Raw genomic sequence first — 26801 nt, forward strand, 5'->3', positions numbered from 1 at the left:
TGTCCAAAATCTGTCCCGGTGCTGCGTCACTGTTTTTGGGACAATGGTTCGTGTATCATGTTGGAGCCCAATAGGGGCGCGTCCAGGGGTCCTTCGACGACCCTAGGGTCTTTATTAACAGCCTCCACCACATTATTAGGGTTTGGGTTTTGCTTAGATTCATTCTGTCAAGAATAGTTGTCGTCGTTCATCGGTTTGTGAAACTCCAACTCGTGAGATTAATCATTCATCTGCAGAGTCACTTCATTTGGGCTGCGTTCTTTCGAGTTCTTACTTGTGTTCTTCGTTGCGCTTGCAGGGATTAGCCTTCTTGGCGAGGTCAACCGGGTTGTGACACGGTCGATAACCAGAGGAGTTGTAGTGCTAAGATTGCTGGATTCGGGTCTTAGGATCTGAAGCCGGATCAGTGTGTCTCGCTCCGCCTACAACGAGAGTTATCCATAACCTGACGGAAGATCGGGAACCCACGTCCCCATTATCACTCGTGAAGGAGTCCAGCCCGAACGGGGCCCTTTGCAGAACTGCATGGTACATCACGCTCTTTGATTGATCTTTCCTTACGTTTGCACATTTTCAATTATTTTTGGACTAACTGAATCCAAATAGGCACAACAACTTGGACGCCTTGCTAACGAGGCTGGCGTGGCAATGGCTCATGCAAACGAAGGAGACATTGGCGGAGGGCACTTTAGGGCATTTGTCGAGGTTACCATCTTTTCTTTAATCCAAATGTAACCGGTTCTCTGAAATATAGTTCAACGGGTAATGACACACATATTGCTCTTTCATACAGAGAGTCCGTCGGAGCTGCAGGTGGATGGCCGCTAGGCTCAATTGCATGGCTCGGCCAGATGAGGCGTTTGGTCCACAGGCCCCTGGTGCGGGAACTTCAAGTGCACCGGGCCGCACTTCCAGTACACGGACACCGATTCACTACGGTGCCACAACCGCTACAACTCCTGGGCATTCCGGTTTGAGAAGCCATTCAAAGTCCACTTCTAGGACTGGTTCACGTGCCTTGTTAAGGGGGCAAAGGTACCCTGTCGCGCCACATGCACTGGCGCGACATAGGCTATCCGTCGCGCCAGGACAAATGGCGTGACCAAACGGGCTACTGCCTGTAAATAAAAGCCAATATGAGTTAAACTTAAAATATTATTTAAAAAAAATTAAAAATAAAAAAAATCAATTTCATGCGGATAATTCTATTTCAATCTTCTCTGACAACTCACAGCTTTCCCACTGAACTCTGCTGCTGCTGCTGCGACAGCAGCTCCTGCATTTCCTCCCTGAAGGCGGCCCTGCAGCGCAACGAACACCTTGAACCCTCGCCGCCGCCTCTCGTCGCCGGCGCCGTACGACAGCAGGAAGCACGGCTCCGTGCTCCCGAGGATCCTCCACGAGAGTGGCACCCATTCATCAGCTCGTTTGATTTTCTAATCCATGCGGCACCCATTCATCAGGAAACCATCATCATCTAGGCTTGGCGCGCTTGTCATGGTGGTAGAGCTCGGCGATATCTTCGGCGCCAAAGATCGGCGACAGCGGCGTACGACCCGGCCAATGCGCATTTGATGTTAGCGCTAGTGGGGACCACGATAGATGACAAATGCCCTCTTGGCCTATGCTTCTCCATACTGATTGAAAAATCGGCCGACTTGTTTGTCTCCGCAACCTTCAGTTGCCATAAAAAAATCAATCTGTCTCATCAAGAAATACATCAGCTGATGACAGAAGTACGACCACTTCCTTTATCATGCTTTCTGAAAACATTGATGATAATGCCAGCGCCAATCAGCCGATATCCCTTTATTGCCAATCAACCTCCTGCTTGTCTTCTGATTATCTCACGCATAATCCACATGCATGTACGTACATGGTCTTGTGAATCTTCTTGCTTGCATGTTGAGAAATCTGGTCCTTCGGCTGCGCATACAAGTACTTCTAGCCACTGCATGAAGGGAGTGTACGTACGCCCATAACATGCTACTTTATCGTCATCCTCCCAGCATGTCCCCCGCTCCCGACCACTTGCGACATTGCTGCCGGCCTGGTGGGCATCAAGCCCTCATCATCGGCCAGAACTCATTGCCCTGATGTAGCCGGCGACATGTCGAGCAGATTACTTTTCGATCAGACTGCGCACCGAGCTGGTGTAGATAAGAATCTTGAAGTCGCTGGGTTGAACTTTGCCCACGTACGGCCACTACTTTTCTGCCCGATCGGCCGAATCTCAACAAGCCGAGCTGCAGAATCTTTCTGGCCTTTGCTCAGCCGATATATACTTTCTTCATAAAACTTGCACCAATCAGTGTTAGATTCATCGGCTTTGTATCGTGCTCAAATCATGTATACAGAGCCCCCTTGAGCACACGCTGCGTTGCTCGATACATTAATCTGCAGATAGCCGAATTTTCTATCGGCCTTGTAACGCCCTGATCACTTCTCAATTGATCGCCGATACCGCTGGGATACATATTCAGAATTCGCTATCCGGAGGTATAAGCATAGACATTAGCTTCTCCTTTGCCTGATTGTCTAACTGGAATATATATATATATATATATATATATATATATATATATATATATATATATATATATATATATATATATATATATATATATATATATATATAGTAGCCATTCCGATTTTGTACCTTCATATAGCCGATGTATATATACTTTTTCTTATTGTAGAACTAACATCCATTGACATTGCATACATCGGATTTGTCCCGTACTCAGATACTAAGCACACTTCAATGCATACTGAGTTGCTTGATACACACATCAGCCAGTATTAGCCGAATTTTCTATCGGCTTTGTAATATTCTGATCAGGTCATAACTTCTGAATTGATCACTGCTGCCTTCGGCCCAATATCCGTCCGGAAGTATACTCCAACAGGTATCTCAAATACTGGCCATGTTGATCCGCAGCGACCGTCAACAACATACTGGTGGCCAACATCGTATTCCGCCGGCTCTAGAGTAATCAGCCAATAGAATGCTTTATTAACACAGGGATATTTTTGCATATGTGAACCAATCTTCTGAACCTCGAGTCCCTTTGGACTAATCTTGGAGTTTGAACTTGGCATGTCAGACCCTTGCGTATACCCGTGCCATACTCCTATCGGCCGGCCATTTAATTAAACAGCTAGTCTTCATTGTTTCGCTTGAGCTAGCTGAATTAAATAATCATCCTGCCGATTTGCAAATCCGAGACATGCTCATAAACAACCGATGTGTCCGTCCTTAACATCAAGGCATCACGAAGAAATCAATCCTCTATTGCTAATATGTATAATCGGCATCCTGGACAGCATACAGCCGATTGATATTGGCATCGGCTCTTTACACCATCGGCTCCCCCTAGTGATTGCACTTCATCCACAGGAACCGATACCTTGGCCGGAATGACGGTCGATGCCGGCTCACAAGATACAATCCCATCGGCTGGTCTTGCATGTCTGAATCGGCAGCAATCAAGAGCCCAATGATCAATAGCACTTGCACTTGATTAATTTCCTTTCTATCTCTATCCCACCACCAGTACTTTGGGAATGCTGTCTGTGATCTTGCTGTGCCAGACAGGTGCTTTGTGGTCTCCCTCCGGTGTATCAATAATCATGAGTGCGAGCAAGGATGGTCGCGGCACTGATGCTGAGCATGACATGTTAGCCGAGAGAGAGAGAGAGAGAGCATGCATTATGACATTGGTTTCCAGCTTGTATATTCTCTATGGGCTACAACTCTATCATTTCTCATGCATGCACGAGAAGATAACAGTATAGTCCATTGCCCTCAAATCTTCAAGCAGGCATTCAAAATAATCCAGAGGTGACACACGCCAACCAATGCAAGTCAGCTAGCCGATGCATCAATCTTGACCGGCTTAACAAATAATAAACCTTGAAGCAAATCGGCTGTATTTTCCTCCGTCGGCCGGTTCCTGAATAGCAAATAGCCGACTTACCCTTCCAAATTTCCTCATGTAGCCGATCAAATAAATCCGCATGCTAACCTCCTGTACACCTTTGTACGTATCTTGATGTTAGCCAACGGAGATAGACTGTATATACGCACGCAACTTTTCAATTGGCCAGAATATTTAAACTCGGCCATGGCAAGAAAATAATCACCAACTGATGGTGACTTTATTTTTGTCTTCTTCCAATTTGATTCCTCAGGATCCGATAACTTTGCTAGCAGTAGTACCAACATATCGGTCGTAACTGGAAGACTCTAGTGATCTGACAGCCCTTAAAATGCCAATTCCATCCTTAACCAATAATTATTCTGAACAATGATGAACTGTACTGCAACTGGACTGTCCTTGGCCGATCTCTCTATTTATAATCAGGAGATCGGTCTGATGGCTTGAAGCTGGTAGCTTCCCTGACCGAACCTTGATAATGCAATATAAGCCGAAGAGCAACGGATTGAAACAAAATCATCGGCTGATGGTCACTGCTACACTTGTAGCTCCGTCCTCCTGGATCCCACAAACTTAAGCAGAACCCTCGGTTATACTCAGCGAATATGACGGCCAATACTCTTGTAAGGATCACTATATTGACCTTCCCAGTCGAAATAATATACTTGCCCAAGTCTTCTCCAACAAGCCGATATATACTCCCAAGCTGCTCGCATTCTTTATTATATCGGCTACTTTCTCCCTGGACATATTCATATCGATAATCATTATTTTGCTCATCAATGGGTATTTTGTCCATAGATTTTTGAGGCTCCTCTAAAACTAATGAATCAGTATGAATCTCCTTATTCCCAACTCTAACCAATTTTTGTCTAATAGCCAATTCTTCTGCAGAGGACCTTTCAAAATCTAGCCTTTCTTCGTGTCGGTCTTGTCTTCCTGGTTCTTCAGCCAACAATTGCACCCCAGAATCAATAGATTTTAACTCTTCAGACTTGACACATTTATTTTCGTTGTCCACTCTGGTCATGCAGGACGGAAACAAATCTTCGTTGACCCTCATCAGCTGTGCAAACTCCTCCCATTGAGCCTTTTCTTGCCTAATAGCCGATTGGACCTGATGATGGATTGATGGCTGAAGAACTGATGCTTGCGGCCAACAGCTACCTAACCATTGTTGTTGATTAGTCATCGGTTGTAGCTGTTGGACCATTGACCATGGTTGTTGACAGGCCATCGGCTGTGAAGCCGATGCATAATATTAATAACCACCTGTTTGAGCCAATGTTTGATACTGAACTATTGGATGTTGTGGATGTTGAACTGTTAACCATGGTTGCTGACAAGGCATTGGCTGCGGAGCCGATGCATAATATTGATAACCACCTATTTGAGCCGATGTTTGTTGCTGAAAAACCATCGGCTGTGATGCATGATGATTAAACTGATGAATAATTTTACAAGCATCCACACCTTCGACTGTATTGTTTGCCGTGCTCGCCAGGCTGTTAGTCCAGTTGATCATCGCTTGTTTCATAGCTTGCTCGAACATCTGTGTTGGAAAATTCATGATGATATTGTCGGGTCCCACTGAGCGTGCCAAAAGATGTGTTGACGCAAAAATCAATACACTGGAATCCGAGGGCAAGTGTTCACCAAGCACGGAAAGTAGACCAAGCGTGCCAGTCAATCTGACATGTTGATTGACAAGGAGACAGAGTAAACGTTAAATTTGAGGGTGTATCAGCTGGAGTTCCGATTATCCCTCAGATAGGTGTATCGGCAAGCTTTGCCGATACAATACACGACAAAAGAATATTTAAATGCAAGCGTGTAATAAACGAGTGCGTCGGCAGGATCAGCCGATGCACTAGACGACCAAACCGGCTTTGAGTAGCCGATTATGCGTGTGTAACAAGATCTAAGCTACGAATATGTAACTCAGATGATGTAAACTAAAAACATATCTAAACCGGCTCTTGAGATAACAAAAATGTTACTGCAAAACCTAAAGCCGATCTAAAATGTTTTTATGTGTGATAATGGCCAAAAAACATAAGAAAACCTACAAATCTAGCCGATATCGATAATTGGTGAATAAATCTAGACGAGACGACAACGATACGCCCGGAAGTCAAAGCCTAGATAAACTCGATAACTTTTGAATATATCTGAACGAAGCCACAGCGATGCGCCCGGAAGCTAAAGCTCAGATTTACTCGGTAAACGAAAACTTACCAGCAGATCAAGTCACTCGAATATGATGCGTCCTTGATCAACACGAAAGAACTCGCCGAAAAGAAAAGAAAAGTGGCGAAGTCGCCGAAAAGTAAATTGCAAGTAAAAAATAGAGTTTGTTTGTTGATCGTGTGATAAAACTCCTACAATGAATGAGGGTACATATTTATAACCTAGACAACCTAGTCGGTCACGGCATACCAAACTTGATAAAGAAGAAATATCTAAATAAAAAGAAATACTAAGATACATGGACTCCAAATTCCCTTGTGTAGGATCCTTGCTGACGAAGTCCCTTTTTCCTTGGATCTATCTCGGCCACGATACTCAGATTAGAAAATATTTTTACTTTCAATAGACCGAAATACCTCCACGTGATCATCACGATCTCTTCCTTTATTTCTTTAATCAATATCAAGCCTTAACAACCAGCATCCAATGCTTGCACGTCTCCTTTTTAAATATATTCTAGTAAGAGCTGTCGCTTTCACATACACACATAGATGCAAAATATCTCATGTGACTTCCTGCCGATTTGCTCTGCCAGTTACTTTGCCGATTCAAGCCTTGCCGATTGCCATTGCCGATTGTCATTCTGACTCTGGGTTTGATCAAAATACGATGTCAATAGTTTCCTTCACACGTAACTTCACATGTTGCAATCAAACTCTTGTTAGCTTGTGCTCCCCTCGCCATGTGAGAATTCCCAACTAGTAGGCTTCCAGTTCCATCGGCAACTGCTGTCATCTTTCAAGTCAACACAAACAGCCGGTTGCTTTGTAATTCAACTTACATCGGATTTACTAAAATCCGGTGTCAACAATTTGGTTAAGGATGGTGGGTCATTGCTGCTCATTGGTCCACCGGGGGTAGGGAAGACTACTGTCATAAGGTAGGATTGGATTGGTGGGCTTGACTATATGTAGACTTAGTAGTTGTTTCATGAGAAATATTGGTTGTACCAACTAGAATCACAAATGCTCATGTTCCAGAGTGCCAGCATGTACCAAATTTAGCATCGACTTGTCTTGTTGTGCAGAGAAATAGCCCGAATGCTGGCTGATGATTACAAGAAGCGTGTGATGATTGTTGACACATCTAATGAGATTGGTGGGGATGGTGATATTCCTCACCCAGGAATAGGCAATGCCCGTAGGCTGCAAGTGCCTAACCAAGACGTGCAGCATAAGGTTTGTAGCCTTAAAATAACCCTTTGCTTTCTGAAAATGAGTAAGATTGTTATCTTCTTAGACTTTGTGCATAAAGAATACAGATCAATACTCTTCTGAACCATGCTTCCGGTCAAGTAGTTTTGCAAATTTATTGTCTATGTCACAATGTAATCCATAAGTCTGTTGTCCCTCTTGCATAAAGAGTTCTATAGTGATCGATTTGAAAAACTTTCCCTAATTCCTGGTTGGATCACTGATCAAGGTCAAGTTTCTATGTGTTTGGGAGGAACTTGGAGCCTCGGAACTTCTACCTCCCGTTTGCTTCTATACTAATCAACACTCAGTTTCCTTCTTAAGAAGGCCACTGGACCAACTTATAAGTGCATTGGATACTGATGTTCTTTTGAATACAAAACTTACTGTTACTGTGTATGCTAATTTGTTTATTTGGTATTAATCAGGTGCTTATAGAAGCCGTAGAAAACCGTATGCCTCAGGCAATTGTTATTGATGAAATTGGAACTAAATTAGAGGCCATGGCTGCTAGCACCATTGCACAGAGGGGGATACAGCTTGTTGCAACTGCCCATGGCGTAACAATAGAGAATCTGATCATGAATCCATCACTAGATATGCTTGTGGGAGGAATACAGGTAAGGACGTTCTGCACTTCATTCAGTGTCCTGTATGGTTTTCTGCTGTTCCTGTCTGTAATTTCACTCTCTTTTTGGTGCTTGCCACTTGAAATTGACTATCATTTCAAACTCAATAACCACTTCATGTTCCAATATAAGAGGCAATACATGGCAAGATTGTTATTAATCAGTATATCACTTCAGAAAATTGACTATTTATAAAGCAACTTTTAAACCTGGTGCACACATTATTGATCAATAACACAGGCACACGGGACAAAAAGTGATGTATCCATATGTGTCCGAGTATTCAAGCCAGTGTTCGGTTCTTACAGTTTGCTTGCTAAAGGGTGCTTCTATGCTTTTCACACGAAGACTTTAGTTCAAAAATTGCCAATTCTAATGCATAAGTGCAGTCTAGAAACTAATTGTTGATGCTCAGCTTTCTTCTCAGAAGGCACAGAAGCACTACCTTCTTTTCTTTTTCTGTCTGTATATGTTGCGTTTTTTGTCAAAATAAAGGAGATCTATTACAGTATGTACAATTGGCTGTTTGAAAGAGTGTCACACTTGGTGATGAAGAATATTAGAGATATGTATAGCTGACTTGTCTTGTACTCTAAGTCTGACTTGTCTTGTACTCTAAGTCTACTTGATTCTTACTTGTACATCAAGCCGTCTCGGCTATATATATGAAATGTCACCCCCCACACAATGGGTGTGTGGTGTTTCCCCCTCTCGCTATCTCTCTACATGGTATCCAGAGTCCGGGCCCTAATTCCCTGGCTCCCAACCCCTCCGCTGCCCTAATTCCCGTGCGCCGCCACCCGGCCCGCACGGCCACCACCCCACCCGGCCGCGCCACCTCCCTGGCTGCGCCGCCCCAGGTGCCGCCTCCCTGGCCGCGCCTCCTTGGCCGCGCCGCCCTAGGTCGCGCCGCCCCCTGGCCGCGCTGCCCCTACGCCACGCCGCTTCCCTGGCCGCGCCGATCAATCTGATCCGGCGCCATGTCGACGGATTCGTCCACCTCGTCGGCGTCCAGCCCTAGCTCCGGCATCGGCACGACGCCCGGCTCCTCCGACTCCGTCCTCCCGGTCTTCATCAACCCGTACGCCTCCGTCAACGTCAAGACCCACGTCCCCATCGAGCTCGACCTCCGGCTGCCAAACTACAACAAGTGGAACGCCTTCTTCACCGCCATGTGCGGCAAGTTCGGCCTTCTAGGACACATCAACGGCACCATCACGTCCCGTCCGACTGATCCCACCTGGAATCAGCCGGACGCTTGTGTGCGCAGCTAGATGTACGGCTCCGTCTCCGATGGGGTTCTTGACCTCGCCATGGCGCCAGATCAGACCGCCCGTGCTCTCTACACGGCCATCCGTGATCTATTCCAGGCGAATCAGGAGCCGCGCGCCGTCATCCTGAACCAGGAGTTCACCTCCTTGTCTCAGGGCGACCTTCCCATCGAGGCTTACGCCTCGCAGATGAAGCAGACTGCCGACGCTCTTCGCGACGTCGGCCACCCCATCCTGGATCGCCAACTGGTGCTCAACCTGCTGAACGGCATCAACCCATGCCTAGCGAACACCGCCGACATCATCGCCGAGACGAGGCCACTACCGACCTTCACCGAGGCAGTGAACATGCTTCGCCTGAAGGAACTTCGCCTCGCCAACGACAACAAGGTCGCCTCCAACACTGCCCTTACTGCCTCCACGACGACAGCATGTACCTCTGCGTCCTGCCGCTCGACGTCCTCGCCTGCTTCGCAGCCCCGCGGCGGCGGCGGCGGCGGCAGAGGCAAGGGCAAGGGCAAAGGCGGCAACAGCAACGGTGGCGGCGGCGGCGGCCGCAAGCAGCAGCAACAGCAGATGGGCCAGGGTTCCCAAGGAGGAGCGCGCGGCGGACCCCAGCCCGCCGGCCCATGGGTTTGCTTCAACCCGTGGGCCTGGGGCCCACAGCAACAGTGGCGCCCTCCCATGGCGCACTTTCCTCAGGCTCACATAGCCTTCGTGCCACCGCAGGTGTCGACTCCTGCGCCAGCGCCCGCCGGCTACCCTGCACCAGGCCCTTCCATGATGGGCGCATGGGACCAGGCGGGTCTCATCGCCGCCCTCAACCAGATGGCGGAGCAGGGCAACAGCCCTTGGGTCCTCGACACTGGAGCGACATCTCATATGTCCTCCAACGACGGTATACTTCTATCCCGTTTTTCCCATTCGTCGTCCTTCATCACAGTCGGCAATGGAAATTCCATACCAATTTCTTGTCGTGGCACTTCCAGTATTTCTATAGCTGATTATCTTTTTCAACTCAATAATGTTCTTATCGCTCCGCATCTTGTTCGTAACCTGTTATCTGTTCGACAGCTTACTCGCGATAATAACTGTTCCGTTGAGTTTGACGCTTTTGGCTTCTCTATTAATGATCTGAAGACCAAGACCGTGATTCTTCGCTGCAATAGTGGCGGGGATCTCTACACCATTCCACCCGCCCACGCCAGCTCCTCCGTAGCCGCCTGTCACGTCACCTCTGCTTCGTCCTCGCTGTGGCACTCACGTCTTGGTCATCCTGCACCAGCCGCCATTAGTGAACTTAACAAAATTTCAGCTATGTCATGTAATAATGCAGCACGTGGTCTTTGTCATGCTTGCCAGCTCGGCAAACACACGCGTCTGCCCTTTACTAGTTCATCATCTAGCACTTCTGCCCCCTTTGAACTCGTTCATTGCGATGTCTGGACATCACCGGTGCTTAGCATCTCAGGTTTTAAGTACTATCTTGTGATGGTTGATGATTTCACACATTACTGTTGGGCTTTTTCTCTTCGGCATAAATCTGAGGTCCACAGGCATATTGTTGAGTTTGTTGCTTATGCTCATACCCAGTTCAGCTTGTCTGTCAAGTGCTTTCAGGCGGACAACGGCACCGAGTTCATCAACTACGCCACTTCTACCTTCCTTGCTAGTCGCGGTGTCTTGCTTCACACCTCGTGCCCCTATACCTCCGCACAGAACGGCAAGGCTGAACGGATGTTGCGCACACTCAACAACTTGGTGCGCACCCTCTTGTTTCATACTTCTATGCCTCCCGCCTACTGGATGGAGGCACTGGCGACCGCCGTTTTCCTGCTCAACAGGCGGCCCTCCTCATCCATCAATAACGGTATACCACATCATCTCCTGCATCGCTCTATGCCAGACTATTCCTCTCTTCGAGTTTTTGGCTGCCTGTGCTACCCAAATCTTAGTGCCACGACACCTCACAAACTGGCTCCACGCTCTTCTGCTTGTGTGTTCATTGGTTATCCCTCCTCCCAAAAGGGCTACCGCTGCCTCGATCTCTCGACCAGACGCGTGATCGTCTCCCGTCATGTGATTTTTGATGCGACTAATTTTCCGTTTTCGGCTACAAAGTCATCTGCGGAGGCTCTTGATTTTCTCCTACAGGATCGTCGTCACGTCTCTCCCTCGCCTCCTGCGACCAGCGAGCCCTCCCAGGCTCCTGTCGCTGGGCGGGATCTGGTCGACCCCCTGGAGGATGACCCCGCCATTCTCTGGCGCGGTCCTGTTCTCCCGACTGCGGCAGCCATTGGCGGGCCTCCGCCGGTCCCTAGACCGGCCCCTTCGCCCGCTCCTACGCCGGCCCTGGCCGCCGGTCGTTCACCGGCTCCTGCTCCGACCGAGGCTGCGCCCCAGCCGCACCCTGCGGGACGCGAGTTCCGTTTTGTCTACAATCGTCGCCCGCCTCCAGCGCACATCAACGGTCCGCTGCCGCCTCGACGATCGTCCACGACTAGCTCGCCATCCCCAATCCCTCAGGCGCGGGCTCTCCAGTCCTCGCCCCGGGTGGTTGTTCTGCGCCCGCCCCCGGATCCACCTCGTCGTGTTGTGACAAGGGCGCAGACTGGCTCTCTTCCAGGGCCTGCTGATCGTCTAACGTACTCTGCCGTCCACGCCTCTCCACTTCCGGCTAACTACCGGAGTGCCCTCGCCGATCCTAATGACGTGCCGCGATGGAGGACGAGTACAAGGCACTGATTGACAATGGCACCTGGCGCCTAGTTCCTCGACCACCTGGTGCCAACGTCGTCTCCAGCAAATGGATCTTCAAGCACAAGTACAACTCCGATGGCTCTCTTGCTCGCCATAAAGCAAGATGGGTCGTTCGCGGGTTCTCACAGGAGTACGGCATCGACTACGACGAGACGTTCAGTCCGGTTGTCAAACCGGCCACTATTCGGGTCGTCCTCAGCATCGCCGCTTCTCTCGCTTGGCCTATACACCAGCTGGACGTGAAGAACGCTTTTCTTCATGGTCATCTGGATGAGACGGTCTACTGCCAGCAGCCGCCCGGCTTCGTCGAACCCACTGCACCTGATCATGTCTGCTTTTTGCAGAAGTCCTTATATGGGCTCAAGCAGGCACCTCGGGCGTGGTATCAGCGTTTCGCCACATACATTCGTGGCCTTGGCTTCGCAGCCTCGGCTACAGATACGTCTCTCTTTGTTTACAAAGAGGGTGCTGCCACTGCTTACTTGCTGCTCTACGTCGACGACATCATCTTGACGGCGTCCTCGACGGATCTTCTTCGCCGGCTCACAGGGCTACTCCACTCCGAATTCGCCATGACCGATCTCGGGGATCTCCATCACTTCCTCGGGATTTCGATCACACGCTCGTCGGGTGGCCTCTTTCTGTCTCAGCGACAGTATGCGGTGGATCTCCTCCAGCGCGCCGGCATGGCCGAGTGTCACTCCACGTCGACACCAGTGCACACTCGTGCCAAGCTGTCGACCACAGATGGAGCCCCGGTGGCCGACGCCACCCAGTATTGGAGTCTGGTTGGTGCCCTTCAGTACTTGACCTCGTCTACGCTATTCAGCAGGTGTGCCTCTTCATGCACGATCCACGGGAGCCTCATCTGGCGTTGCTCAAGCGGATCTTGCGATACGTGAAGGGTACGCTGTCTACTGGCTTGCACATCGGTGCTGGTCCAGTTTCCTCCCTCACTGCATACTCAGATGCAGACTGGGCAGGCTGTCCAGACTCTCGGCGATCTACTTCGGGCTACTGTGTCTTCCTCGGCGACAACCTGGTGTCTTGGTCCTCCAAACGACAGACTACTGTCTCTCGTTCGAGTGCGGAGGCCGAGTATCGTGCTGTGGCGCACGCTGTGGCTGAGACCTGCTGGCTTCGGCAGCTTCTTCAGGAGCTTCATGCGCCTCTATCTTCGGCGACGATTGTCTACTGTGATAATGTCAATGCTGTATATATGACAGCAAATCCAGTACATCATCGGCGCACGAAGCATATAGAGATCGATATTCACTTCGTCCGCGACCTGGTGGCTTTGGGACAGGTTCGTGTGCTATGCGTTCCGTCGTCTCACCAGTTCGCGGATATTATGACCAAAGGCTTGCCTGTACAGTTATTTACTGATTTTAGGTCCAGTCTTTGCGTCCGGGATCCTCCCACTCAGACTGCGGGCGGGTATTAGAGATATGTATAGCTGACTTGTCTTGTACGCTAAGTCTACTTGACTCTTACTTATACATCAAGTCGTCTCGGCTATATATATGAAAGATCAACCCCCCCCCCCACACAATGGGTGTGTGGTGTTTCCCCCTCTCGCTATCTCTCTGCAAAGAAGCTAACCGGAGAGGGGTTCAGAAAACTGTTCTAGAGCGCAAGGGCCCAGCAACATTTACATGTGCTGCAGAGATCGTCTCCAAAACTGAGTTACGTGTCCATCGGAGTTTGGAAGCCACAGTAGATGCTCTACTTGCAGGTCCTCAATGATTGTTCTATTATTTAGCTGCATTATCATGTTAAATTTGATGCTACTATTTATGACATTAGGCATGAAAATATTTGACTCTGCTGTCATCATGATTAGTGTTGTGCTTTTGTTGGTGCAGGCAAGCTGCCTAATGTTGAAATTCGGAAGTTGGGTACAAAAGGATTGGTGCAGGAAGTTTCTGTGCAAAAGGAACAATCACATATTGCTATTTATGAAGATGCAACTCCATTTGACGGTGATTCTCTAAGGAATGCCAGAAGAAGCTTGGACTCTGCATTTAATCTTGATTCTGCCGAAAGACATACAGAGAGGTCAGATGAAGCTGAGTCAAGATTGAATCTATATGCTTATGGGGTATGGATTTCTTCAATAGTTTTGTCTTTTTATGGTCTAGTTTTATGAGCAGTGCTCCCCTTTACACCAGTCGGTAGTTCCTTTGCATAATTGTTTTGTATGCAGGGTGTGGCTACGTTCTGCATTTTGTATAGTTGTGGTATTTGATATGAACTATTAGGGTGCGGTAGGTATGTTGGTTATCTAAACTAGAACTATTAGAGTATGGTATGGTAGGTATGTACCACTCAAAAGTATGCTTATCTGGCCAGTTACTTCTAAGCCTCTATGATATCGATCTTTATTTGGTTATATATAGTAACCCTATTAGGGTAAGGTAGGTATGCACCATTGAAAAGGATGCTGATGAGCTCAGCAATTGCTCGTAAACCTCTATGTGTCAGTCATCCCTAATGATCTTTTTCTGTAAACTGTATCTGAAGGCTGGCATTGGGTGTGGGAATTGGGAGGTCAGTTGTTTGTGACCTTGCATTTCCAATTTGTGAAGCTCTCATTTGGTACACAGAATTGCAAAACCTAACTCAGTAACTTGGCTGCCTTATTTTGTTTGGTTTGAATGCCCCTTCTGAAGGGAATCGGGTAGGCTACACTAGCATCACTACCGCATATACCCAAGATACTTGCGAGTAGAAGATCATAGATCGTTACCACTAGACGCGCAGCGCAGCGGAAGAAGTCGCGCGTCGATGTAGAGGAAGTAGTCGATCACGTCCCACGAACCGAGCTCCTCTTGATCCTAGCAGCCGATCAGCGCAGCAGTCGCAGCAGCGCCTCCACGGAGTCCACACGTACGGGGATGAAACGCCGGGCGTCGGTGTGCTAGCACCGCACGCACGGCATGGGCGGCGGCCGAGAGAGAGAGGGAGGGGCGGCGGCTAGGAGGTGGCGCAGCTCTCAGGTGATCTCCCCCCTAGCCCCTCCCTCGTATATATAGGGCGTACTAATGGGTTTCTATCTCATAGGCCCATTAGTAACCCTAATCCCTCTTGGATCAATATCCTCTTGGGCCTTTAAACCGTATTGTGATGATGGGCTCTTGGGCATATCACCAACAATCTCCCACTTGCACTAGAGACAATCATACAGGCAAGCTTTCCAACATTCCAAACCCCTTAAGTGTGTGACCCGTTATGTTCATGTGTAGGTGGTCGTGATCGGAAATCATTTCCGAATCACAAGTCAATAGCGGCACCTAGCAGGGCATAGTGACTCACAAATACACATAAAGATCATATCGGCCAAACCATAGATATACTCATACACCGATCCCTTTGCCACACGATACCAGTCAAGCTCAAAGCGAGATGCGTGCCACCTTTGTGATAGCTCGACCATTCTCTCGATCTAATAGTGGATTCTATTCATAACTAACCTTTAGTCATCATGATTAACTCTTTAATCACTTTGGCATGGCCATGCACTTTCAAATCCAACTATCTCGAGGGGCCCAGAGATATCTCTCCCGTTATCTAGGAGGGGCAAATTCCATCTTGATCCGCTCACATCCCATTCCATGTTTCATTACACACCTGTAAGCTGCTTTTGTAACTATCCAGTCACGGAGTAGCGTTTAGCAGCCCCAAGATGCACCACTACACACAGTGAGAAACAATAGCGATCTCAGGTCTAAGGATCCAGTAGGTATAACACTCAAGAACAACTGATGGCACATACAAAATAACAATCTCAACATTGTCTTGGAGTGGGTCAATCCAACACCATGTTCACCAACATGTGTCCACATCATTAATCCGATATCTCCATATCCATGATCCGTGAAACATGATCATCAATTAATGCATGTGCTAGTCTCAACGTCGTTGTTGTCCCACACAATGACATAAACTAGGGATAATTTAGAATCATATCATTGTCAACAAAGAGTTTCACGAACAAGTCACATACTTGATAATCAATGTAAAAAATAATCATCCATGGAACAAATAACAATTATTTATCATTACATAAACATACTCATGACACAAAAATCTCCCACGCACACTAGAATCACTGATGTAAGTATCTAATACCCATAGATCTCATGTGCGCCTCTTGCTTTGGTTGTGGGAGAGGCTTCATCAACGGATCAGCAACGTTTGAATCCGTGTGCACCTTGCAAACCTTCACATCACCTCTCTCAACAAAGTTACGGATGAGGTGATACTTCCGCAGTATATGTCTGGACTTCTTAGTTGTTCTAGACTCCTTTGCTAGTGCAACGGCACCACTATTATCACAATAGAGGTCCACTGGACTGGACGCACTAGGAACAACACCCAAGTCAGAAACAAACTTTCTGATCCAAACAACTTCTTTTGCAGCTTCGGAAGCTGCAATATACTCGGCATCTGTCGTCGAATCAGCCACCGTATCTTGCTTGGAACTCTTCCAGCTCACTGCCCCACCATTGAGGCAGAAAACAAAACCGGATTGCGATTTGGAGTCATCTTTGTCTGTTTGAAAACTAGCATCGGTGTAACCCTTTACAAGGAGCTCATCTTCGCCTCCAAATATTAGGAACATATCCTTAGTTCTTCTCAAGTACTTAAGGATACTCTTTACAATTGTCCAGTGAACTTCACCGAAATCTGACTGATACCTGCTCGTAACACTTAGAGCAAAGGAAACATCTGGGCGCGTGCAAAGCATAGCATACATGATCGACCCTATGGCTGAAGCATAAGGAATCGTACTCATCCTCTTTTGCTCATCAGGTGTCGTAGCACACTGACTCTTGCTTAGAGCAATGCCATGTGACATTGGCAAGAAACCTTTCTTGGAATCTTGCATATTGAACCGATTCAATATCTTGTCATTGTACGTGTCTTGGCTTAATCCAATTAACCTTTTTGATCTATCTATATAGATCCTAATACCCAGAATGTAAGCCGTCTCTCCTAAATCCTTCATCGAAAAACTCCTTTTCAATGAGGTTTTAACGGCTTCAAGCATTGGAATATCATTTCCGATCAATAATATGTCATCCACATATAGGACCAGAAACACAAGTGCGCTCCCACTAGCCTTTTTGTAAACACAAGGCTCATCTTCATTCTTGATGAAGCCAAACCCTTTGACTACTTCATCAAAACAAATATTCCAACTCCGAGATGCTTGCTTCAATCCATAGATGGACCTCTGAAGCTTACATATTTTCCCAGTATTTTTAGGATCGACAAAACCTTCAGGCTGTGTCATATACACATCCTCACTTAGATGTCCATTAAGGAAAGCGGTTTTGACATCCATTTGCCATATCTCATAGTCATAATATGCGGCAATTGCTAGGAGAATCCGAACAGACTTTAGCATTGCGACGGGCGAAAAGGTTTCCTCATAGTCAACACCTTGAATTTGTCGGAAACCTTTCGCCACCATTCGTGCCTTATAGATGTGAACATTTCCATCCATGTCTAATTTTTTCTTAAAAATCCACTTACAGTCGACAGGTCTTACACTGTCAATCTGATCGACCAAGTTCCAAACTTGATTATCATGCATGGATTTTAACTCGGATTCCATGGCTTCAAGCCATTTGTCGGAGTCGGGTCCCATCATTGCTTCTTTGTAGGTCAAGGGCTCATCATTTTCCATCAATAATACGTGGCGCTCCTCCGTAATAAGGAGGTTGAGCTTGTCAGTAGCGCGACGTGCCCTTATAGACCTTCGTGGGGCCGGTGCCTCAACTACGGGTTGTGCAACATCTTGCACATCTTGTGGATCTTCAGTGGGTGCTGAAACAGTTTCGGGTGTTTCCTGAATTTCTTCAAGTTGCACCTTGCTCCCACTAAATCCTTTTGAGAGAAACTATTTTTCTAAGAAAACACCATTGCGAGCGACAAACACTTTGCCTTCCGCCTTATTGTAAAAATAATATCCTTTGGTTTCCCTAGGATACCCCACAAAGAAGCATTTGTCTGACTTTGGAGTGAGCTTATCTGACATCAAATGTTTGACATAAGCCTCACACCCCCAAACTTTGAGAAAAGATAATTCGGGACGCTTCCCAGTCCATATCTCATATGGTGTTTTCTCAACAGACTTACTTGGAACCCTATTCAGTGTGAACGCAGCAGTTTCAAGAGCGTAACCCCAAAATGACAATGGAAAATCAGCTTGGCTCATCATGGACCTAACCATGTCCAACAAGGTTCGGTTCCTCCGTTCGGATACCCCATTCCATTGAGGCGTTCCGGGCGTAGTTAGCTGCGGAATAATTCCACATTACTTCAAATGATCACCAAATTCAAGGCTCAAATATTCTCCTCCACGATCAGATCGCAGAAATTTAATTGTCTTGCCTAATTGATTTTGTACTTTATTCTGAAATTCTTTGAACTTTTCAAATGATTCAGACTTGTCCCTCATTAAGTAGATATAGCCATATCTACTAAAGTCATCAGTGAAAGTAATGAAGTACTGAAAACCACCTCTGGCTATTGAGCTCATTGGTCCACATACATCGGTATGTACAAGTCCCAACAAGTCACTCGCCCTCTCACTCTGACCAGTGAAAGACGCTTTGGTCATCTTTCCAAGCAAACAAGACTCACATGTGTCAAATGATTCAAAATCAAATGAGCTTAACAATCCATCTTTATGGAGTTGTTCAATGCGCTTCTCATTTATATGACCTAAGCGACAATGCCAAATAAAAGTTGGATTCAAATCATTTGGTCTAAGCCTCTTAGTATTAATGTTACAGACAGATTTATCCTCAAGATCAAGAACATATAATCCATTCACCAATGGACAATGAGCATAAAAAATACCATTGCAAAAGATAGAACAACGTTTGTTCTCTATTACAATCTTAAAATCACCAACTTCTTCCAAACATGAAGAAGAAATAATGTTCTTGCTCAAAGCAGGAATGCAATAACAATTATTTAATTCCAAAACTAATCCGGAGGGTAGAGACAAGTGGTAGGTGCCGACCGCCAACACCGCAACCTTTGCGCCATTGCCGACACGAACGTCCAACTCGCCTCTTGCAAATCTTCTAGTCTCACTTAGATCGTGCAACAATTTGCAAGTGTGAATCATCGATCCAGTATCAAATACCCATGATTCACTGGAAGATAATGCAATATTAATTTCTATAACATTTATACATGAAGTGGAAGTCTCACTTCCCTTCTTCTTCTTCTTTTCTTCCAAGTACTTCTTGCAGTTCCTAGACCAATGTCCCTTTTCATGGCAGTGGAAGCATTCATCCTCAGAAGTAGGGCCAGATTTGGCCTTAGGTGCTGGCTTTAGCTTAGAGCCCGAGGACTCACCACTGGAACTCTTTTCCTTACCTTTACCTTTGGGATTAGGAGGCGTCCAACACTTCCTCTTTTTGTTCCCCTTCTGAATCATCATCACATGATTGGGATTCTTCTTAATGCTCTCCTCTGCTGTCTTTAGCATCCCATGCAACTCACTCAATGTTTTATCCAAGCCATTCATCTGAAAGTTCATGATAAAAGGCTCATAGCTCGCCGGGAGCGACTGGAGAATAACATCAGTAGCCAAGTCTTGGTGAAGTTCAGAACCAAGTCTGTCCAAAGTCTCAATGTAACCAATCATTTTGATCACATGAGGACTGACCGGGCTACCTTCTGCCAGCTTGCACGCAAACAAGGACTTTGAGATATTGAACCTCTCAGTCCTGGCTTGGTTCTGAAACATCCCACGCAGCCCCTCGATCATGGTATGAGCATCCGCATGCTCATACTGCTTCTGTAGATCAGGGGACATGGTGGCGAGCATCAGACAGCTGACATCAAGTGAGTCATTGCAGTGCTTCTCATAAGCTCTGCGATCAGCAGCAGTTGCATTGTCAGGGAGATCATCAGGATATGGCTGCTCAAGAACATACTCCTTTTTCTCTTGCCTGAGAACAATTCTCAGGTTGCGGTACCAATCAATGAAGTTTGTTCCATTCAACTTTTCTTTCTCAAGAACAGAACACAAATTGAAAGCGGAATTGTTACTGGCAGACATGATCTACAACATTAAAGTAAAGCAAGATTTCAGCACTAAGTTTATGTAAAGACTTTCATTAACTGATTTAACAAAAGACAACCTACTATATCAAAGTCATCTTCCCTCTAATGACATATAGTGGTTCAAGATCCATAATCACTAAAATTCTAGTGAGCTTTAGCATCACGCCTAGAAAAGTAGTGATACAGGTAAGTAACAAATTACTAATCACATCTCTATGCGACTCTTGTTTGTTGGGTGGCATCCAATGCCCCGGCCCCAACCCTATGCCTTAAAGCCCAAAACTGTTTTGATAGCTTTGCTGAGTAAACCAATACTATGCTTGTGAATGTCCGACATCCACCCTATACAAAAGTGATAGCTGATGGTACTCTACTTTGGTAAACCTACCACACAACGATCAAAATTTATAGGTGCAGCTATTGGTAAAAGGCATCAAAACTCAACATTTTCTGAGGGAAGCTATTCTATCATGATTAAAGCATCCACCATATGTAAAAGCATGAAAGAATAGTATGACAGGAAAATAAACATCACATGCATATAATCATATTATATTGTGAATAGTATGGCCTCTTGCATCACAATGGGCTCCATCGCCATGGCTCCAAGGTGACCTCCATTGCCATCCGTCCTGTCTTGTGGTGATCATCATCGCCATCATGATTGAAGCCTCCATGAAAAGATACTAAGCTACTACATCTAATAGCTAGTGAAATAATTACATGAGGATTCAAACATCACAAGTCGACATGCAGGTCGTTATACAATAATGGTGCAACCTCAACCCGGTTGTGTTAACTTGCGACACGCAGGCCGCACAAATCAGCACATAGATCATCACATGACATTGAGACCACACCATTCACATCACACCCTGCAAAAACAAGTTAGGCGTACGACGTGTTCTACCAAAGTAGCGCTTAGGAAGCCGCTACAGCGAGAAAGCAACGGCGGTCCCGCATCTATGGAATCCCTATGAAAATCTCATCAGAGTGATCGCATCACCTCAAATCCGAGCCATTCATAATGCCTCAATTTTCACTAGGTCAATCACATTGACCGTGCAAACTTTGCACTTGAGAAGACTGCATCTACACATGACCTCGATCTGTTGGTCCAATCTACTGACTTATGCACACAGTTAGTCCCGATGGTGATTCCAGCTGGTAGGGACATGTCGTATGCATAACAGAGAAAGAACACAAACTAATCTTTTGTCACATGCCGCACAATCAACTCGCTCCAGTTTTAACCCCTTATGACCAATTGATCTAATCAAACCGTGCAAAAGTAATAGATCCAATCTACTTCAACAACATATCACCTATATGCAAATGATCCAGACCAAAAACTACGCAAGATGGCTCTGGTACCACTGAAGGGAATCGGGTAGGCTACGCTAGCATCACTACCGCATATACCCAAGATACTTGCGAGTAGAAGATCATAGATCGTTACCACTAGACGCGCAGCGCAGCGGAAGAAGTCGCGCGTCGATGTAGAGGAAGTAGTCGATCACGTCCCACGAACCGAGCTCCTCTTGATCCCAGCAGCCGATCAGCGCAACAGTCGCAGCAGCGCCTCCACGGAGTCCACACGTACGGGGATGAAACGCCGGGCGTCGGTGTGCTAGCACCGCACGCACGGCATGGGCGGCGGCCGAGAGAGAGAGAGGGAGGGGCGGCGGCTAGGAGGTGGCGCAGCTCTCAGGTGATCGCCCCCCTAGCCCCTCCCTCGTATATATAGGGCGTACTAATGGGCTTCTATCTCATAGGCCCATTAGTAACCCTAATCCCTCTTGGATCAATATCCTCTTGGGCCTTTAAACCATATTGTGATGATGGGCTCTTGGGCATATCACCAACACCTTCATGTCACGGCAACAGTAGTGGTATAACTTTTGGTCACTGAGTTCCATACTCAAGCTTTTTGTTAACTTTTCAGTACTTAGTTTGTAACTTATTGCATAGGCTATTCTAGATCTCCGAGTCGACTGCCTTGCAAGCCATTAAACAGCTGGAGTTGGAGGACATTGTTACTTTAACTTACAATATCAGTGAAGCTGATGCAGTGATTGCGTTACATTCGAAGCTCAAGAAGAATTCTCAGATTCAGGCTGTGGTGAAATCTCAAGATATACCAGTTTTCTTCGTGAAGGTTTTACTTTTGCATTTTTCATTTACAGGGCACTTTTAGTTTTGAAGCTTCAGGATGTTTTCTCTCCTTTCTTTCTTATATTGGTCCACTGTTCTTCACAGACAAACTCCCTGTCCCAAATCACTAGGGCGCTTCGCGCCCTCATTGACGATCACATGGACGAGCTGATAGATTATGACGATAAGGAAGAAGCAAGATCATCCGAGGAAACTGATGCTCTGGAGGTAAACCTGTCATTCCTGCACGTTCTGACCGCCTTCATTGTAACATTTCCAGCCCTTTCAAGTTTCAACAATCGTGCCCTGATGTCATGTCAGGAGGCGAGGCTGGCGATCGAGCAAGTAGTGATCCCCAAGGGCGGGAGCGTGCAGCTGTTGCCGAGACCAGCAAGCATCACCTCCTCCCAAGTGGATCTCGTTGAGAGCTTCAGCCTCAAGGTCGTGGGCCAGGAGCCGAACTCCCACGTGAGGATCCTCCCACACTTCACGGCCGCGAAAGCCATCGGCGCCGAGCAAGAAACCGACGCCACCGGGCTCGCAGATCCTGGGAGCCCCGACGACCCGGATTGTAACACCCAGGTATTAACCCTCGGTAATTAAGTCAATTAAAAGTGTTTAGTTTTAAACTCACACGGCAAAGCACAAACCAAAACATTTCCTGTCATCCTGGGCCATACCGGTCTGACCAGTCGGAGATACCGGTCTGACCGGTCTAACTAGCCTGAACCGGGTTGAAGGGCCCCACGTCATTTAAACCTCACTCTCTCCCTCACCAACGCTCTCAGTGTTACCCCGTCGCCCATCTCCCTCTTCCTCACTCTCCCGTGCTCCCCCTCTCACCCCAAACCCTAGAGCCCAATCCTCCCTCTCCATTGGATTCCAAGGGCGGGGAGAGCTTCAAATCAGTCAAGGATCATCTCCTCCACGATCTTCTCCATGGGGTGACGCGGGACCGCGAGATCTTCGTGGAGAAAGGAGCATTTCAAGGTAAATCTAGGAGTTGGATCGATCTCTTGTTCTAGAAGGTTTTTAGGTGATTTTCCTCTGGTCAAAAGCATCCATGTGAACCCATGAACTAGTGCCTAGAAGGGTTTTAGAATTTGTGCACGATTTTCGCCACGTTGTGGATTCTAGGTTTGGTCTGGGTAGGACCGGTCTGATCGGTCGGGTGTACCGGTCTGACCGGTAGGGCCCGGATTGTCCGGCCATTTGTCCGGATACTCCGGATTTGGGGGTGACTTAAACATACCGGGTATAGGTCCGGATTCTCCGGACTTGGGAGTCCGGATACTCCGGCTATACGTCCAGTTACTCCGGATTTTTGGATTTGAGTTGCGCACAGGCCAGACCGGTCTGACCGGTGGGGTATACCGGTCTGACCGGTGTGGCTGGGCTGAGCAGGGGTAATTAGGTGTTGTTGATTCATTTGGATGGAAATTTATTTGGGTATTGATTACTTGTAATTAATATAAAACCATGCATGCATTCTCATGTCGTAAGCATTTGCATACGTGTAGCAACCGCGGCAGAGGAGGTCGTATATGCGGTGGTTGCGGAGCCACCGGAGCCCCAGGGGCAAGTCCCACAGCAGGAGGTTCGCGTGGAGCCGGCCCAAGGCCCGGCTAACCCCAGCGCGGAGCAGCAGACGCAAGGCAAGCCCCGGTGCATGTCCTTTTATTTCGAATTATCACACCTATGATTATGTTTCAACTACTACCTGTGCATTAGGTTTAGGATTTGTTTGGAACCCTAGTTGCATGATCCCTAGGTTTCCTCGGGTTATACTAGTATATAGAAGACGATAGAAATGCTACGCTTAATAGAATTCGGTAGAAGTCGAGTGATTTGGGTCACTCGCGAGATGTAGGGGATTTAGTTATTCTGAATATATATGGATTATGGAATTAGGTAAGAAAGGAAAAGTAATTGGAGACCGGACGGGGGAAAGGTTAGCCCCGCCTGTGTCGGTTAAGGACCGTTCGTTGCCTGGCCCTGTGATCGAGTTTGAATTGTACTAACCGCATGCCGGGAGTAGGAGGTAGTCGAAACCGGTAAGCCGAGTACTTCCTTGCTTCAAAAGTACAGAACTTCTACCCACCCCTTAGGGCGAGTCGAGTGGCCGCGGAGAATCGGGATGCATATGTTTACTTTTGGTGGTCTCTCGTAGGGCTCGGCTGACTATATGCAGGTGGGGCGGTTCTGTAGTTCGAGGCGGGGAGGGGAATGATTGGCATGTATAGTCCGACGGGGCAAATACGTGCCGTGTTGGTTAGGTCCACCTTGCAAGGTTAAATCGGATCGATCCGCCGTACGTCGCATCTCGGATATGAGCACCTTGATCACAACACCACATCGTAGTGATGCCATATGGATTTTAAGTGATGAGTAGTAAGGTCTACCAGGGATTATTACTCCATGTTGTTATGATGACTTAGCAGGTGCAAACAATAGTTAAGGATTTATGAATATAGAAATTGGAGCGAAAAGAGGGAAAATAAGGACTTACTATTAGTGCAATTTCTGCAAAATAACCACCAGCCAAAAGCCTTGCATGTCTAGATACGTGGGCTAAGTTATACCCACTGGTCGGGTAAGCCTTGCTGAGTATTAGAATACTCAGGGTTTGTTGCCACCAATTTTTGTTACAGGACACCCGGACGTCGACTTCTGCCCCTGTTGCGTCAAGTTCATCCGCCGGGATGCAGAGGGGTGGCAGGTCGAGGAGCGAGACCCTTAGGATAGGGGATTATCGGGTTGCACACTCGAGGGTTGAGTGATCAGCCTCTCTGTTTTGTTGTGACCGGTCTGACCGGTCCAATGGACCGGTCTGACCGGTAGTTCTTAGGCAAGCGCATGCAGGCCGGTCTGACCGGTTAAGCTAACCGGTCTGACCGGTGGTGTTAGGCGGGCTTTGAACAGCAGTGTGGTGTAGTTTTGTTTTAGTGTAAATCCTAGTTGTAATAGTAGTAGGGCCTGTCTATCATGTTTGTAATGGATCCTGGTTTGTAAAACTAAAGCGTTTAAACTCGGGTTGTAAAGGTTGTTTTATCCTTCTAAGTCGTGTGGTGTATTTTCAAGTATTGTTGCGCTTGTACCATCTACGCCCGCCTTTGTGTGGGAATTACCGGTGTTGTTTCGATCGGGCCGTGGGTTGAGAAAGGATCGCCAAATTAAGCCGTTAAGCTAATGCGCCCGATGTGTTCAAATGACGGCCATTACGCTTAATTAGAGTTTAAATTTGGCGGTTCCGTCACAGCTGGTATCAGAGCCGAAACGCACTGGGGACGGTACGAGCATGACTAATTTTCAGAGATTACAAATTAAAAATGGAATCCTGACTTAGGATCGGGTGGTATACTAATATGGGAGGGATGTTGATCGTACTAAGCCCTGTGTATATATAGTCGATGTTCGAGTAGAAGATAGATGATTAGTTTTGGTTGAGGGATTTACGTACGACGCTCGTGCATCATGCATCATGGCATATGAAATTCTAGTTGCATTTGAAAGTTGGTATAGGAGCTCATGTTTTATACCATGCATCATGGCATCGTGGTTTCCAAATTTGTAGGAAATAATTTGAATTATGGGGTTGGTGCACAGTTAGGACGTAGAAGTTCATCTCTGCTGCAGACCGGTCTGACCGGTCTGTTGTACCGGTCTGACCGGTTGAGCCCGGACAGAGACCCCTATGTTGTGTTCAAACGATCGAATTTCGGCGATTTCTCCCATGAATCGGATATTAGTTGCGGTTAAGATTTTTCTTAAGTAATAAGAAAAAAAATTGTAACTAACCCGATCATGGTTGAATGCAGAATGGGGGAACCACCAAATCCTCCTGAGTTGGCCCAGGCCATTGCGGCCATGCTCACTGGGCGCGACGAGCAGACGGCACTCCTCCGTGAGCTTGTGGCGCAAGGCAGAGCGCCGCAGCCTGGACATCACCACCAGCCGCCTGCTCCAGGATATCCAGAGTTCCTAGCTACTCAACCACCGCTCTTTCATAAAGCAGATGAACCACTGGAGGCAGACAGCTGGCTTCGGACTATCGAGTCCAAATTCACCTTGCACCCGTACAATGATGGGGACAAGGCAGGATTGACAGCCCAGCAGCTAAGGGGCCCCGCGCGCACATGGTGGGAGAATCATGTGGCAATGTTTCCCGCGGACACCCGGTTCACTTGGGCACAGTTCAAGGACGCATTCAGAGCACACCATATCCCTGCAGGGGTCATTCGCAGGAAGCTCACCAAGTTCTTGGCCCTGAAACAAGGCAATAACAGTGTACTACAGTACTCCCAGGCCTTCAACACACTGGCGCAATATGCTGGGTACCATGTAGACACCGATGAGAAGAAGCAGGCGTGCTTTAGGCAGGGGCTTAGCAGCAAGCTCCAGGATCGCCTGGCCATGATCAAGTTTGACACTTTCAGTGAGCTAGTCAATGGGGCTATCATTCAGGAAGACGCCCATCTAGCTCACAAGGTAGAAAAGAAGAGGAAGGCG

At 47.3% G+C, this 26801-nt stretch overlaps 1 protein-coding gene across 1 annotated transcript in view; it reads left to right on the forward strand.

The window, feature by feature from the left end:
- Positions 1–26801, forward strand: part of LOC120704966 (protein SEEDLING PLASTID DEVELOPMENT 1-like) — a 62100-nt gene that overhangs the window by 28810 nt on the left and 6489 nt on the right. The window contains exons 2-10 of the mRNA XM_039989516.1: positions 6948–7071; positions 7219–7369; positions 7813–8004; positions 8547–8565; positions 13636–13779; positions 13910–14145; positions 22120–22296; positions 22398–22520; positions 22614–22857. Coding sequence (XP_039845450.1) covers positions 6948–7071; positions 7219–7369; positions 7813–8004; positions 8547–8565; positions 13636–13779; positions 13910–14145; positions 22120–22296; positions 22398–22520; positions 22614–22857 — 1410 coding nt within the window. The remainder of the gene's footprint in view (positions 1–6947; positions 7072–7218; positions 7370–7812; positions 8005–8546; positions 8566–13635; positions 13780–13909; positions 14146–22119; positions 22297–22397; positions 22521–22613; positions 22858–26801) is intronic.

Source organism: Panicum virgatum, chromosome 4K, assembly GCF_016808335.1.
Source record: "Panicum virgatum strain AP13 chromosome 4K, P.virgatum_v5, whole genome shotgun sequence".
Classification (NCBI taxonomy): Eukaryota; Viridiplantae; Streptophyta; class Magnoliopsida; order Poales; family Poaceae; genus Panicum; species Panicum virgatum.